The sequence below is a fragment of the Diadema antillarum genome, unplaced genomic scaffold (genome assembly GCF_040938485.1).
Source record: "Diadema antillarum isolate AM-2024a unplaced genomic scaffold, OU_Dant_1.0 seq00000368_RagTag, whole genome shotgun sequence".
Taxonomy (NCBI): Eukaryota; Metazoa; Echinodermata; class Echinoidea; order Diadematoida; family Diadematidae; genus Diadema; species Diadema antillarum.
In genome coordinates, this window is record NW_027271369.1 from 932,226 (window position 1) to 946,531 (window position 14,306).

The following is a 14,306-nucleotide window of genomic DNA, read 5'->3' on the forward strand; positions in this document are numbered from 1 at the left end:
ATACAGTATGTACTACGTACATCCATGACACCGCATGCAAGTATCGACACGGAAATATATAGGGTAAGAAAAATTTTTCACTAGCATGGCCTTTCAGACTTAAAATCAATATTCACATTGTATATATATATATATATGACCCTGCATCACAAAACCAACAAAAAGTCACCAGGCATGGATTTTCAGTTAAGGACAGGTTCAGAAAGAGCAAACTCTAAGCTTTAAAATGATGTATAGCTCAATTGAAATGGACTCTCCCAACCTATCTAAATATTGGAAAGAAAACACACACTCTGGAAAAATGTGAACCGAGAAAAGAGGCTCTGAAGTACAGGGTCTATCTGTCTATTCAAGCGCTTAATCTTTCTCAAACCGTGCTAGCTGTGTGATGAATGTGACAAAAAATAGGATGTAAACCACTGGAGCAACAACAATGAAGAGATTATTAGATTAATCTGAAATTAAGCATGCTGTATCAACACATTTTGGCCATGAATAATGCCAACTTTCAAAGCAGTAGCGATATCTCTTCAAAAGTTATCGGACTTGAAAGTGAAGAGTGTGCAAAGGGTTATCAAGAAATGAAAGGGGGCCTCAAAAACATACCTGATCTCACTACTCTACAAAAAAGGGTTGTAGAAAAACTGCTGAAAATGCACTTTCTCTTTCATTTTATGATTCCACACTTTAGAATAATGTAGAAGAAGGGTAGTTCTTTCAAGAAAAAGAAAACTCAATATTGACTTGGTTGACCCGTTTCACCTTTTTTGAGTCCCCACGTAAAATCAAGGGGTGCGACTTTTTGTTCGTTTTTGAGATGCACGGTCATACATATATTATATATATATATATATATATATACCCATGACACTGCAAGCAAGTATCGACACGGAAATATATAGGGTAAGAGAAGTTTTTCACTAGCAAGACCTTTCAGACTTAAAATCAATATTCACTTTTTGTACTCTTTCTTGGGTACTCTCAACTCGCGGGATAAGTATATTATATTGGTTTTATAAAAGAGAGTTCCGTTATACAATGCCTTTAGAAAATGATGGAAAGCACAGAAAAAGAAAGAGCATTAAATACGACACAATTTGTGGGAGAAGATCGATAAAGCGTTTAGCGAACAATACAGATGCATTAGATGCTTCTAGATGCAATAAATATAAGTGAATATATAGCAACTATATGACTTTTCGTTACTTCAGAAATGTCTTCAAAATAGTCTTGATTTTCTTAGTTTTTTGTCATCGCGGGAATGGGGCACAGAGAGAGGCACTGCAGAGTGCCATGTAAGATATTGATGACTCTGAACGATTTCAAGGGTCACTTAATATTTTCCTGAAAATAAGATACATGTAGATATAATTGTAAGTATAGATTGTGCGTAGTTTCTAAGTTTTGTCTCGTCGTTTCTTGTTTTGATTAAAGCGATGTTATTCGTATGTACAATATTCATCTTGAAAGTATGTTTATCTCTTTGAGATTTGGCCATGCGCTTTTACACTGTGAAAAAAAGAGTGATATTTCATTAAACAGATAAAAAAGGTTGATAAAAACAAAACAAAGTCACTAATATTTGGGTAAACATTATGTCCATTATAACGGTATTGTAAACATGATTATGAGTTGTGTTAAGTGTTAAGTAATTTATCCAACTTTTCAGTCGTAGACCCTGAAAGGTTAAACAGGGAATGGGCTGATTTATCGAGTTAGTGGAGTTGCTACAGTAATTCCCTGAAAATAAAAGTATCAACGTGTTACTCAGCGTTACTCGTGTCACTCAGTGTTACTATACACACACACACACACACACACACACACACACACACACACACATATATATGTGATAAAAACCTAAAATGGCAATAGATCTAAAAACGCTTTATCCTGGCGAGGAAAGCGCATGATATATGTATATAATGCTTGTGTGTGTGTGTCAGTGTTGTACAAGATATACTATACATTGTAATTCTTCTAATGGTGTATTGTATGAATTAGCAGATCAGCTGAACAAAATGAAAACAAGTGCAGCTCAGTTACTTTAAAAAATGTTGGGGAGTGATTTTGGTTTGTGATGTTGTAGGTCCTTACTATATCATCAACTTGGCAATACATGAACATAATTAATGTTAGCTAGAACTTCATAACACCTCCTCTTACAACATAGATAAGTGGATTAATCACATGATTGACCAACATTTATCTTGTCTTAGTAACGGGGATGAAAAGCTTGAGACAGTCTGTGGATGGTCTTGTGACAAATACTTATAGCAGCCAACACAAATTTGATTAAAGCGCCACATCGGTACTTTCAAGAATCTTGGTGTTCATGGTTTCATGTGGTGTTTGTTCACTTTATAGGAGTAAATTAAATCATACACATAAGATTACACACACACACACACACACATATATATATATATATATATATATATGCAGTAAAACCTGTCTATAGCGGTCACCCAAGGGGGACAAAAAAGTGACCGTTATAGACAGGCTGCAGCTATGGACTAGTTCTTTAACATGTTTTTTTTTTCTCTCTGAGGGAATTGTTTTTATTGGGTTGCTGCTATATACAGGTGGTCCCTAAGACAGGTTTTACCGTATATGATATTATATTTATGTATACATTATGCATTGACACCACCAAGCACAGATGCAATAGGCTAATGGAAAAATATTATATATATATATATATATATATATATATATACATATATATATATATATATATATATATTAGTTGAAGAAAACTCGCGGCAGCCGAAAAAAAGAAGAAGAAAGAAATGACAATAAAATGATGAATACAATGTATATGAACAAATAAATAAATGAATACATGGATATAACAGAACATCAACAACAAGAACGTAAACAAATTTCACACACAATTTCACACACCTCTAATGACCTCATTGGAATACACTGGCTTTTTTGAGCGAATTCTCTTTAAGATCTCGATCCTTCTGTTCCGTTCTTTACATGAGACAGTACGGAGCTACCTTCAGGAGCTACTCCTTGAGTACAAGAGACTAGATTTCTTCGTTCATCCACTGCTCACACCCTTCGAGTTCCACGTAGGCAGCATTCATGGGGCAACAGAGCTTTCACCCAGTCTGGTTCTTCTTTTTTTTTTTAGTCCAATAAATCTAGAGTTTTCTTTTCAATCATTGCTCTTTCAAAAAGATGTCTCACCTTTGGAGCCAGCAGCGTTACTGCTTGTGTGTCAGAAGACTTTTTTCAATTCAATTCAATTCAATCATAGTTTATTTCCAATCAACGAAAATCAAAAACATAGTACAATGTATACATGTCATTAACTGATATTGTTCAAACGCTTGCAAAAGATTCATGTAATATACGAGACAAATTATAGAACAACATATATGTACAATAATAAAGAGGAACACTGTACAAATACTACGTGGGCGAGCGGAAAATAAATTCAATCATGGAAAATAGTGATCCACTAAAAAGCAAAGCTTGTCGGACGTGGATCGCTAGATAAATAATGAGTGAATGATATACTATTCTATAACAATATACATGTAGTTATTTTGAGATACACAGGTCGGGAAAAAAATATAGAATACCAATGCTATAGTGCCCGGACACTGTTCATTGAACCACATGTACCGGGAAAATGAGACAAGGACAATACATTCGTACACACATTCAATTACCCACACGCATATACACTGTTGGACGCGAGACAGTACCGAGAGGAGAGAAGACGGTAACAATACAAGTCTACGAAGAACAATAGACAGGAAAGGAAAAGGAGAGAAGAAAGAAGAGAGGTCTGCACACAGAACACGCCAAGTGCTGCGACATCAGGACAGGTGAAAGCTCAAGCATAAATTATAGCAATTTAAATTATCTAAGATTATAAATAGAAAGTAAATGTTTTCTGAGTTTATATTTAAATGTGACAAATTTGGGGGAATCTTTTAAACTATTATCTAAATTATTCCAAAGTCTGGGTCCGGTATAAAGAAATGTATTTTGGGCATGTGCGGTTCTCATTAACGGAAGATGGAATTCGTCGGATCGTCGCGTGGGATAGTTATGAACATGACTGTTTCGATGAAATAAATCGTGGAATATTTTAGGTAAAAAGGTACTGTTGTAATTAAACATAAACTGACCAAGTTGAAACACATACAAATCATTTACTTTTAATATTTTATGGTCAGAAAACAAAGCATCTGTATGTTCTCGGGTATGTAAATTAAAAACTATTCTAAGCGCTTTCTTTTGCAATAAAAGAAGTTTATCAAGTAACATCTGATATGTATTACCCCAAGCAAGAATCCCGTAGTTTAAATAAGGGAGTATCAAACTAGAATAAAGAGTTAATAATGCAGATGAAGGAAGATAATATTTTAATCTATTCATTACACCAATGTTACGTGAAATAATTTTACATATGTTATCAATATGATTCCTCCATGAAAGCTTGTTATCAACGCAAACACCAAGAAATTTAAAAGAAGAAACTTCTTCTAAGGGAGTAGTATCAAATGTTATATTGCCTGGGAGGCTATCTAAAGAATTACTAAAAAGCATAACTTTTGTTTTTTGAATATTTAATGACAATTTGTTTGCGTATATCCATTGTATGACCTTTATCAATTCTTCATTGACTGTTCTTATTAAGATATTTGGGTCAGGGTGGGAAAAAAAAAGATTAGAGTCATCCGCGAATAATATGAATGATAGTTTCTCCGAGGATCTATGAAAATCATTAATATAAATAATGAATAACAATGGGCCTAATAAACTCCCTTGTGGAACACCACATGCAATTGTTTTACTTTGAGAGTCAAAGCCGTTGACATGTACAAATTGGGATCTTTCTGATAGGTAACTCGTGAACCACTCCAAGGCCTTTCCACGTATTCCATAATGAGACAGTTTGGCGAGAAGTATTCCGTGGTTAATCGTGTCAAAGGCCTTGGAGAAGTCCAAGAAGATACCTATTGTGTGTGAAAGTGTGTCGAGTGCGTGTGTGACTTTGTCGATGAGGGCAAGTAGTGCGTGTGTTGTGCTGTGATTTTCCCTGAATCCAAATTGAAAGTTTGAAAATATGTCGCAGGTTTTAAGAAAACGTACTGTCCTGGTGTAGACTATTCTTTCAAGAATCTTAGAAATAGAAGATAATAAAGATATGGGTCTATAGTTATTGACATCATCCTTCTCCCCTTTCTTATAAATAGGAATTACTTTCGCAATTTTCATGCTATTTGGCACTTTATCATTAACCACTGTGATAAAAGATATGAGTAACATAGCCAAATTATTCACTAAAAGTCATTATTGTCTTTGAGCTTCTATAAAAACCAAAACAGCGGTTCACATCTCTTACAACAACACACACCAATCATAGTTCACCAGTGAGCCAGTAATGTATCTATTTTTTTTTCAATGGAAAAGAAGAAAGCAGGGCTCTGCAATATGTGTTCTACAAATCTCTGTCTGGAAGATTTCGGATACTCCACATCACTGCTTGATCATGTTGACCGCTGGCTTGGCCACTGGGTGACGATGTCGATGTGGCTAATCATCTGTTTTAAAGTTTTTACAGGAGGGAAATATCTAGAAGACTCTTTGAAATCTTAGTAAATTACCATTGCGTATCACACTTGGGTGCTAGGTAACGTATATGTCTTTATGGGTATTATTGCCCATTGTGTAGCCTCTTCCACTGTTTGCTTCCTTCAATATACTTCGACACCAGTCTAATGAATGTGTTCAAGAAGATCTCCTGGTTTTTGTTATCTTTATTGTCTGCATTTGTCCTGACTATTCAATTCAATTCAATTCATTTATTTTCATTCTTCTTCTTTTTTCTTTTTCAACAAAAACATAACACAAGATAAATCAGGTTTTACATCATAAACAAAGAACATTTGTCTTAATTAATAAATGGTATCAATAAACATAGGAGCGCATACTGGCAAAAAAAAATAATACAAAGTCATGCTTCAGTTGAAAAAAAAGGAAGAAAGAATAGAGAGGTCCCCTAAAAAGCAAAGCTTGTAGATTGTGAACCACTCATAAAACCTATAAATTACTTATTTACAAACACTTGTGACGAATATAATATACGACAGGACGGGACAAAACAGAAGAAACGCAACAACATGACACAACTTGCCAGAATAGATGAAAAGTATGGAAGGAAAGAAAGAAGAAAAGAGAGAATGAGAGAATACCTACACGCTGAATAAGGGAAATGGAACAGAGGATGGTAGAGAATGTGCTTCATAGAGTTGGTGCTGCATGCAGCTGAGCAAGGATTGTAATGGCTACTTCTTTACGTAATAATAAATTCAGTGTTTGAATGATTGGTGGGTGGATGATGAACTCTGAGGTTAACAAAAACTATAGCTGTTAATGAAAAAAAAAACATGTCAGGGAGAATTTAATAAAAAAAAGTTTCAACTTGCGCTTAAAAGAAAACAAAGATGGGGAATTCTTTATTTCACAGCTCAGTGAGTTCCAAAATCTAGGACCAGTGTATATAAATGTATTCTGAGCCAATAAAGTTCTCAGGAGGGGTAAATGAAACTCATTAGATTGTCTAGTGGGATAATCATGAAAAGACTGGTTCCGTGGGAACATTGAATTAAAAATACTGGGAAGTGCATTTACATTGTAATTAAACATAAACTGACCAAGTTGAAAAAAATACAAATCTTTAATTTTCAAAATCTCATGTTTAATAAATAATGGCTCTGTATGGGAACGTGGCGGGACGCCACAAATAATACGAATAACCTTTTTTTTTTTTGTAACAAAAGTAATTTATCTAGTAAGTTTTGATGGGCACTACCCCACGCTAGGAGTCCGTAATTAAGATAAGGTAAAATTAGAGAAAAATACAACGTCAACAAAGAGGACAATGGAATATGAAACTTGAGTCTATTAATAATACCAATATTGCGTGAAATTATTGTACTAATGTTAGTAATATGCGGCCTCCACGAAAGTTTATCATCCACTGTGATACCAAGGAATTTTATATGAGGAACTCGTTCTAAAAAAGTGTTATCAAGAACAATACCTGTGTCTAAATCTTCTAAAGAATTACTAAAAAACATATACTTAGTTTTCTGAAGATTTAGAGATAATTTATTAGCTCTTATCCACTGAGTTACTTTTTTCAATTCGGAATTAACTATGCGTACAAGAGTATCTGGATTTTGGTGAGAAAAGAAAATATTTGAATCGTCAGCAAAAAGTATAAATGAGAGTATGTCAGATGATCTACAAAAGTCATTAATATAAATGATAAAAAGTAAAGGTCCTAATAAACTACCCTGTGGGACGCCACATTTAATGAATTCTAAACTCGAGCTGTACTCGTTCAGAGATACATATTGTTTTCGGTTTTGTAGGTAACTCCTGAACCACTCCAAGGCCTTCCCGCGTATTCCATAATGAGACAGTTTATAAAGTAATATTTCATGATTAATTGTATCGAAGGCCTTGGAGAAGTCCAGGAAGATACCAATAAGATGAGAATGATTATCAATAGTGTGCGCAGCGTGGTCAATAAACTTTAAAAGAGCATGAATGGTGCTATGTTTCTGACGGAACCCAAATTGAGAATTTGTAAAAACATTATGCAAATTCAAAAAATTAATTGTTCTTGTAAATATCAATTTTTCCAATATTTTAGATAAAGATGAAAGCAAAGAAATAGGTCTATAATTACATATATCAGAATCATCTCCTTTTTTAAATAAAGGGAAAACCTTAGCTATTTTCATAAAATCAGGAAAAACACCACTTGATAAGGATTTATTGAAAATATATGAAAGTGGGTCAGCAATTGAAGATATAATCCCCTTTAAAATAAAATTACTGATGTCGTCATAACCGGCACTTCGCTTGTTATTCATTGCGGTAACAATATCTATTATTTCATATTTTGTTGTTGGAACAAAAAAAAATAGAACTGGAATTGGATTGACCTAAAAATTCAGAAAAATGTATATTTGACTGCGGTATTTTTTCTGCCAAATTCTCTCCAATCATTGAAAAATAAGAGTTAAAAATATTGACTATATCATTAGGATCTTCAAAAACTTTATTATCATGTCTTATTTTTATAATTTCTGATTTCTTTTTTGATATATTCATAGCCTGCTTCAACACCTTCCATGTATTTTTCATATCATGTTTATATTTTTCTAACTGAATCATATAATATTTTCTCTTTTCCAACCGTATAATCTTCGTTAAAATATTTTTATACGAAGTGTATTTATATTTTAACTTCTCAGTTTTTTTCATTTTGAATTTATAATATAACCTATTTTTCCTATTTATTGAACGAAGAAGAGATTTTGTAATCCATGGTAATTTGGGGGACGTTTTATAATTAACTGACTTTTCTTTTAATCTGGGAATATATTCATCTAAATGTCTATTAATTATCCCTGAAAAATTCTCAAACGATACATTTATATCATCATTATCATAAACACTAGACCAATCAGCCCTGTCGACAGCGAGCTGCTAATCCTTGCATACCGCTTCCCCACTTCTAGCTTGGCCTGTGTGATGTCAGCTGCTATTCCCTTGATTTACCCAAACCTATAAATGAAACAAGAAAGAATGAAGGAAAAGAAAGTGGAAAAACAAACAAGTAACACAGCTCTTATTATTATAAGCATGTTTTGTGCTTAGATAATGTACAGTGCTGCCAACTTAAGGAAGATAACGCGGAGCAAACAGGAAGTAATTCTGTGTATCACATGCGACCCAGTAAGCTGGAGGAAACCTGAATCGTGGACTTTTGTAGGCAATTGTCAGAATATGAAGAGAATTTCCAATTTCCCGGGAGCCTGTTGTCAATTTAGAGATATTTAGCAGCTCTGTATGTAGACAATTTTAACATGAGGTGATATCTCACCTCTTTATTCAGTGTCACAAGTCATTATTCTGGGAAATATTCATCATTTGTTTGACAAAAGGCACCAAAACCATTATGGTCATCTCCGATATGTCCGATGTCAAACTGGTGACTTTCAGTAGGCCTATTGCTTGATAACAGGTTATACCTCTCATCAATGAAACACTCAACAAGGAGCAAATTGTTTCTTCAGTTTCTAATGCACAAAATGCATATCAAGAGGATCATTCGACTGGCATGGCATGGCTTGGTAATGTTTTCATCCCGGTTCATGTAGATTGTTCCAATATTGCATATTATTATCCATACAGAGGATTTTTAGAGCCCAAATACAAGTGTTATTTTGTCGACGAACATCATAACCTCCGATCCACCTAGCAAGTTTGTTGAACTCGACCAATATTTTTTTTGCCGAGGCGACCAATATTTAAAATATTGGACGGCAAGAGGGGGATTCCCCAAAGTTTTTTTATAAACTGCACCGTGATTGGCTGAGATATATACGAGATGACCTGAAATATGAAGTAAAAACGTCTGTGATTGGTCAATCACGAATTAACTAAAATGTCGTTTTTTTCTAAAATTCTGTGTTTATACAAACAAAGTATATATCAATTAGTTGAAATTGTTTTGCATACAATTTTTCAAAATATCACTTTCATACCAGGAAATTAAATTTAGGTTTGATGAAAACAAGAATGGCGACGATTGATCAGCTCAGCGCTACTGCTAGATAGCCCGCGCGCGATACATGTAGCCGGCCGGCCACCGTCGCTTGCATTTGCATGCATGTTACGTTATGTGCATACTAAGTATACAGTAGGCCATAGGACTACAGTACGAGTAATTCGATCTTTCACGATCTACGGAAGATGTGGCGTGAATTGTGTCTCAGATCTCGGATACAAGAACATCTAATTCTGGTGTTAATTAGCTAGATCTCGGCCTAACAGTAACATGACTGCTACCATGGATACATAGATCACTGTTTTATCAGGGAATGAAGTAGATTAACTTGCACTGAAGAGTGTACCATACCCCATGTCAGGATCAAGTACAGTAGCTAAGTAGGAGACCATACAGCACTCTGAAACAGAAAGGGTAAGTGAAAATATTCTTTGCTAAAATCCTCTGTAGGATAATAATGATAATATTAGATGTCCTATTTTCGATTAATACAAGGAAATATAGGACTCGCTAAGCAAAATATTGGACTCGTCTTCGACTCGTCCAGTATTTGTGCATAGCTCGTCCAATATTTCCTTTTATCTTTTAGTGATCGTGAATTCTGTAATCTCATTGGTCAATCAACCACTGAATATTTCCCGTATTCCGTGATAAGGTCATATTGTGCGCATGCGCTAAATCCACCACTGAATATATTCCGTATTCCGTGATATGACGTCATATTACACAGCTAGCTGCGCGTGTACCAAAGACGCTTATAGGAAAGTGCGCGCTAATCCTGTACAAAACAAATGGACAGCGCGTGGTCCTCAAGCGTATTACGCACATAACCTGAGACCACTAGACGCTTGATAAACGACAACTGAACTTACGTATCTGGCTACTGCAGTATATGGCTTGTACGTATTTGTGCGCGCATACAGTAATCAGCTCGCGAGACGTAGGCCAATTAAAGTCAACATGGTCATGGCTGACAGCCGGCGATTTCAACATCATTCACGAGGGGAAATCAGCGAGAAGAAGGTTAGCACTTACACTAAAAGATAAAATCGTTACCCCCTGCTTGTTCTTACGAAATACGGGAAATATCTACGGTCTGGTGCCATATTCCATTCGGCCTTCGGCCTCATGGAATATGGCACCAGACCGTAGACATTTGCCCGTATTTCGTGAACAAGTAGGGGATAACTAATAGTATTAATCTCAAGGCCATCCAATATTATATGATAATATGCTCCGCCCACAATTGCTCCGAAAATTGTGACAAATGCTCCGTGACATTTGTTACGCCGACACCTGCGCAATTTCTCAGCAAATTTTTGTCCGCTATCCGATATTTTATTTCGTAAGATCGAAAATTGGTAGTTTGTCTAAATATTTACATTCCATGACTCTTTGCAATGGTTGACGAATATTTTTCGTGTCATTAAGAATGGATTCTATGTTCGTTAAGTTAATCTTGCCTCTTTTTGGCTGCTGTGCAGAGCTTTTTGTATGTTTGTTTGTTTGTGTAATAGAGAATACGTTATCACATTCAGCAGTGTTATGAGAAACCATAAATGTTGTAAGTGCATTGCATCAGCAAGCATGATTTTGTGAATAACGAAGAACATGGTTGAAGTCATTAATTCAATTCTTTTATGACAAAACAAACTGACAAGTATCTCACATTAAAAGGGCTTGATCCTTCTCAGAAAGTGGGACTAATAAAGATAGGAAATCGCTGTAAATCTAAGCTACACAAATACTGACAATATTACAAAATGATTGTGGGGAACTTGTGGTCAAAGGATTTGTCCAATCAGTTTTGCTGCATCTATTCTTTAAAGGTATTTTTTTACCATATTAAGCATGATAAGAGCAGCGATTTCAAAAATGTGCCAGTTATCACATTAGTTGCATATGTCATGTATGTGTAGGTCAGTTGTATCACATCCTACCATGCAAAAATTTGGCAATAAAGCCTAGAATATAAGGAGATATCACTGTTTTTCTCAAATATGCCATAACTAATATCATAAATGTTCACATTTTGTATATCTAACGATACTTAACATTGTTAACACTGATTAACCTTCTCATATTTGAGTGTTTCTATCTGTAACTCACATGTAAGCTGGGGTTTGTTTCACCTGCAAATGGTAAATTATGCCTTCAAGCACCCATGATCTGTCCTATAGAAATCTTTCTTGCGTAATCGCAATCATCTACAATTCTACTAAAAATACAGCTGAAATAAGCACAGCGACCAGCTTACAATGGTCAGGAAGGGCTAATGCCTTTCATAAATTATTTTCTTGTCATATTTTCAATCCGTGAACGTTTCTAAACAGCAATGACTATCATCAAATGGAAGGTTCTGAAGTGTCATTGTCAAATGAGGCAAGGGTGATATGAAGTTTCCCCAATGAGAACTCATAGAATAATTTCATTTTCCAGCGTTACGGATTTTTCCACACGTTTGCTGCAGAGTAAGGACACATGCAAGCATTGATATGCCGGAAGATATCCCCCGCCCTTTCTCACCACCCATCTTCCTTCTTCTTCTTCTTCTTCTTCTTCTTCTTCTTCTTCATCATCATTCGTTATTTCTTCGCATTTCGTTTTCATTGAGTGACTGCTTCAGCTAAAAACGCATTGCCATTCAGTTTTGCGCATGCGCACCACTTTTGATGAATGCTTTATTGGTATAACTGGGTGACGGTTTATTGATTAGCCTCATTCGCCTTTGGTGCTTAGCTCAGATACGGACGATTCAGGCTTATTGGTGAGCATATCAGACCCCTAACTATCTACAGACTGGCAGATGTTTGCAAGGGTAGATACGTGGAATGAGGTTTTCCTTGGAGTCCATGACTCACTCAGGGCAGCTGTGTATCTCTTCTGACGATTTTTTTTTCGAATTTGAGATTAATGAATCTAAACGCTTTCTTGTTTATATTACTCTAGAATCAGTGCATTTGTACGAACTGTTCATTGAATCTTTGTAACAAAATTGCTTTTCTATGTTTTTTTCAAACAGGTTTGTCGATACATCCAAGCACAATGATGAAGACGGCTGTAACTATGATGGTAATTCTTGCTGTTTGCCAGGAACACGTCTTTTCCGATTTCACCAGCACTTTGGCGAATGAGAATCACGACGAAGATCTATCTTACAATGTTACTCCTGGGCCCGAAGAAGCCAAAACGGGGCCCCAAACCGCGGACAGCAATCACGGAGACATGCCTGGTCTACCAAGAGCAAAAGGACACCATGCAAATGCATCCATGTCACCAGAAACCTTTCCGACTACAGTCTCTTGGCAATGGATCCCAATCAGCTGGACGTGGAACCTCGTCATCCAGTTGATATCCGCCATCGTAGGGATCGCAGGAAATCTTCTGGTCATCGTTGTCCTGTTCCAGAGACGCGCCAAGAGCCGATCAATGGACACACTGATTGGTGGCTTAGCCGTGGCGGATTTCTTGACGTCCGTCTTCATCATCCCCATCCCTAGAGCGTCCTCTGTCCCTGAGACCTGGCAAGGTGAGGTCTATTGCCGGGTCGTAGACACTTTCTTTTTTCTATGGATCAGCATCACAGCATCTGCCTACCTGCTCATGGCTATCTCTGTGGAGCGCTATCTGGCGGTGGTGTTTCCGTTGCAGTTTAACCGCTACGTCACAAGACATCGCGTCTCAACGTCCATTGCTATCATTTGGTTGTTATCGTTTCTCTCAGGCGTGCATGTTTTCCTCGTTCACGGAGTTAGCGAGTTGACTCATTCATGCGTGGAAATGTACATGTCGCAAATGGCTCGTATCTTGATCGCGTATTACTGGTTTTGTCTCCGGCTCGTGATTCCATGTTTTACCATGATTATAACCCAGCTCCTTATTGCTCGCCAGCTCAACAAGAAGGCTGCCTTCTTTAACGATGCGGCCAACATCCATGCACTGGACGGGAGAAAACAGACACCAAGTTTTCATATCGTAGCCAGAAATCGTGTCATCAAGATGATGTTTATTGTCATTCTCATCTACATCATCTGTTGGAGTCCAAACCAGATAGCATACCTTGGATACAACCTTGGTTGGATACCAGCGTCTTACCTGAATAGTCCACTCCAACAAGTTTTGACAGTATTAGGCTTTCTCAATTCCTGCGCGAACCCTGTCATCTATGTTGCCCGCTACCCGGAGTTCCGGGCCGCTCTTCGGGACATGTTTACCTGCACATCACCCAAAGAAATTCCGCTGTTTTAGAAGGCGGTCAAACCTCCGAGTCATACCAGTGTCAAACAATGTACAAAGTAAAAACAAATAGCTAAACATTTCGTTAGGGCTTAGAGAATTAATGTCATGTATACTATTAAGTTACCGTATGTGAATTAAACTGTCACAAAGACCGTCACGTAATGAAATGTCACTGGTGATGTTCGATCTTTCGTGACATATAGCAGTATGACTTTATTTTGGTCTGTTGGATTGTATGATTTAGAACGAAATCAAAGAACTGTTTCTTTTTTTACATTGGGATTAACGCGAGTCATACACTGTATGTCATTAAGATCGAAATAGCAATGGGGTTTGAGACAACGAACCTGATAAAATTTGTTTTCTTGTTACGCTGTACTATTGTGTAGGCCTACTGTAGATACGTGGCTGCGTAAATAACCAATTTCTGCACCAAAATATCGATGTG

At 36.4% G+C, this 14,306-nt stretch overlaps 1 protein-coding gene across 1 annotated transcript; it reads left to right on the forward strand.

The window, feature by feature from the left end:
* Positions 1 to 12,664: 12,664 nt before the first annotated feature.
* Positions 12,665 to 13,867, forward strand: LOC139731353 (allatostatin-A receptor-like). Its single transcript, XM_071642246.1, has one exon. The coding sequence runs from the start codon at positions 12,665 to 12,667 to the stop codon at positions 13,865 to 13,867; it is 1,203 nt and encodes a 400-aa protein (XP_071498347.1).
* The last annotated feature ends 439 nt before the right edge of the window (positions 13,868 to 14,306 follow it).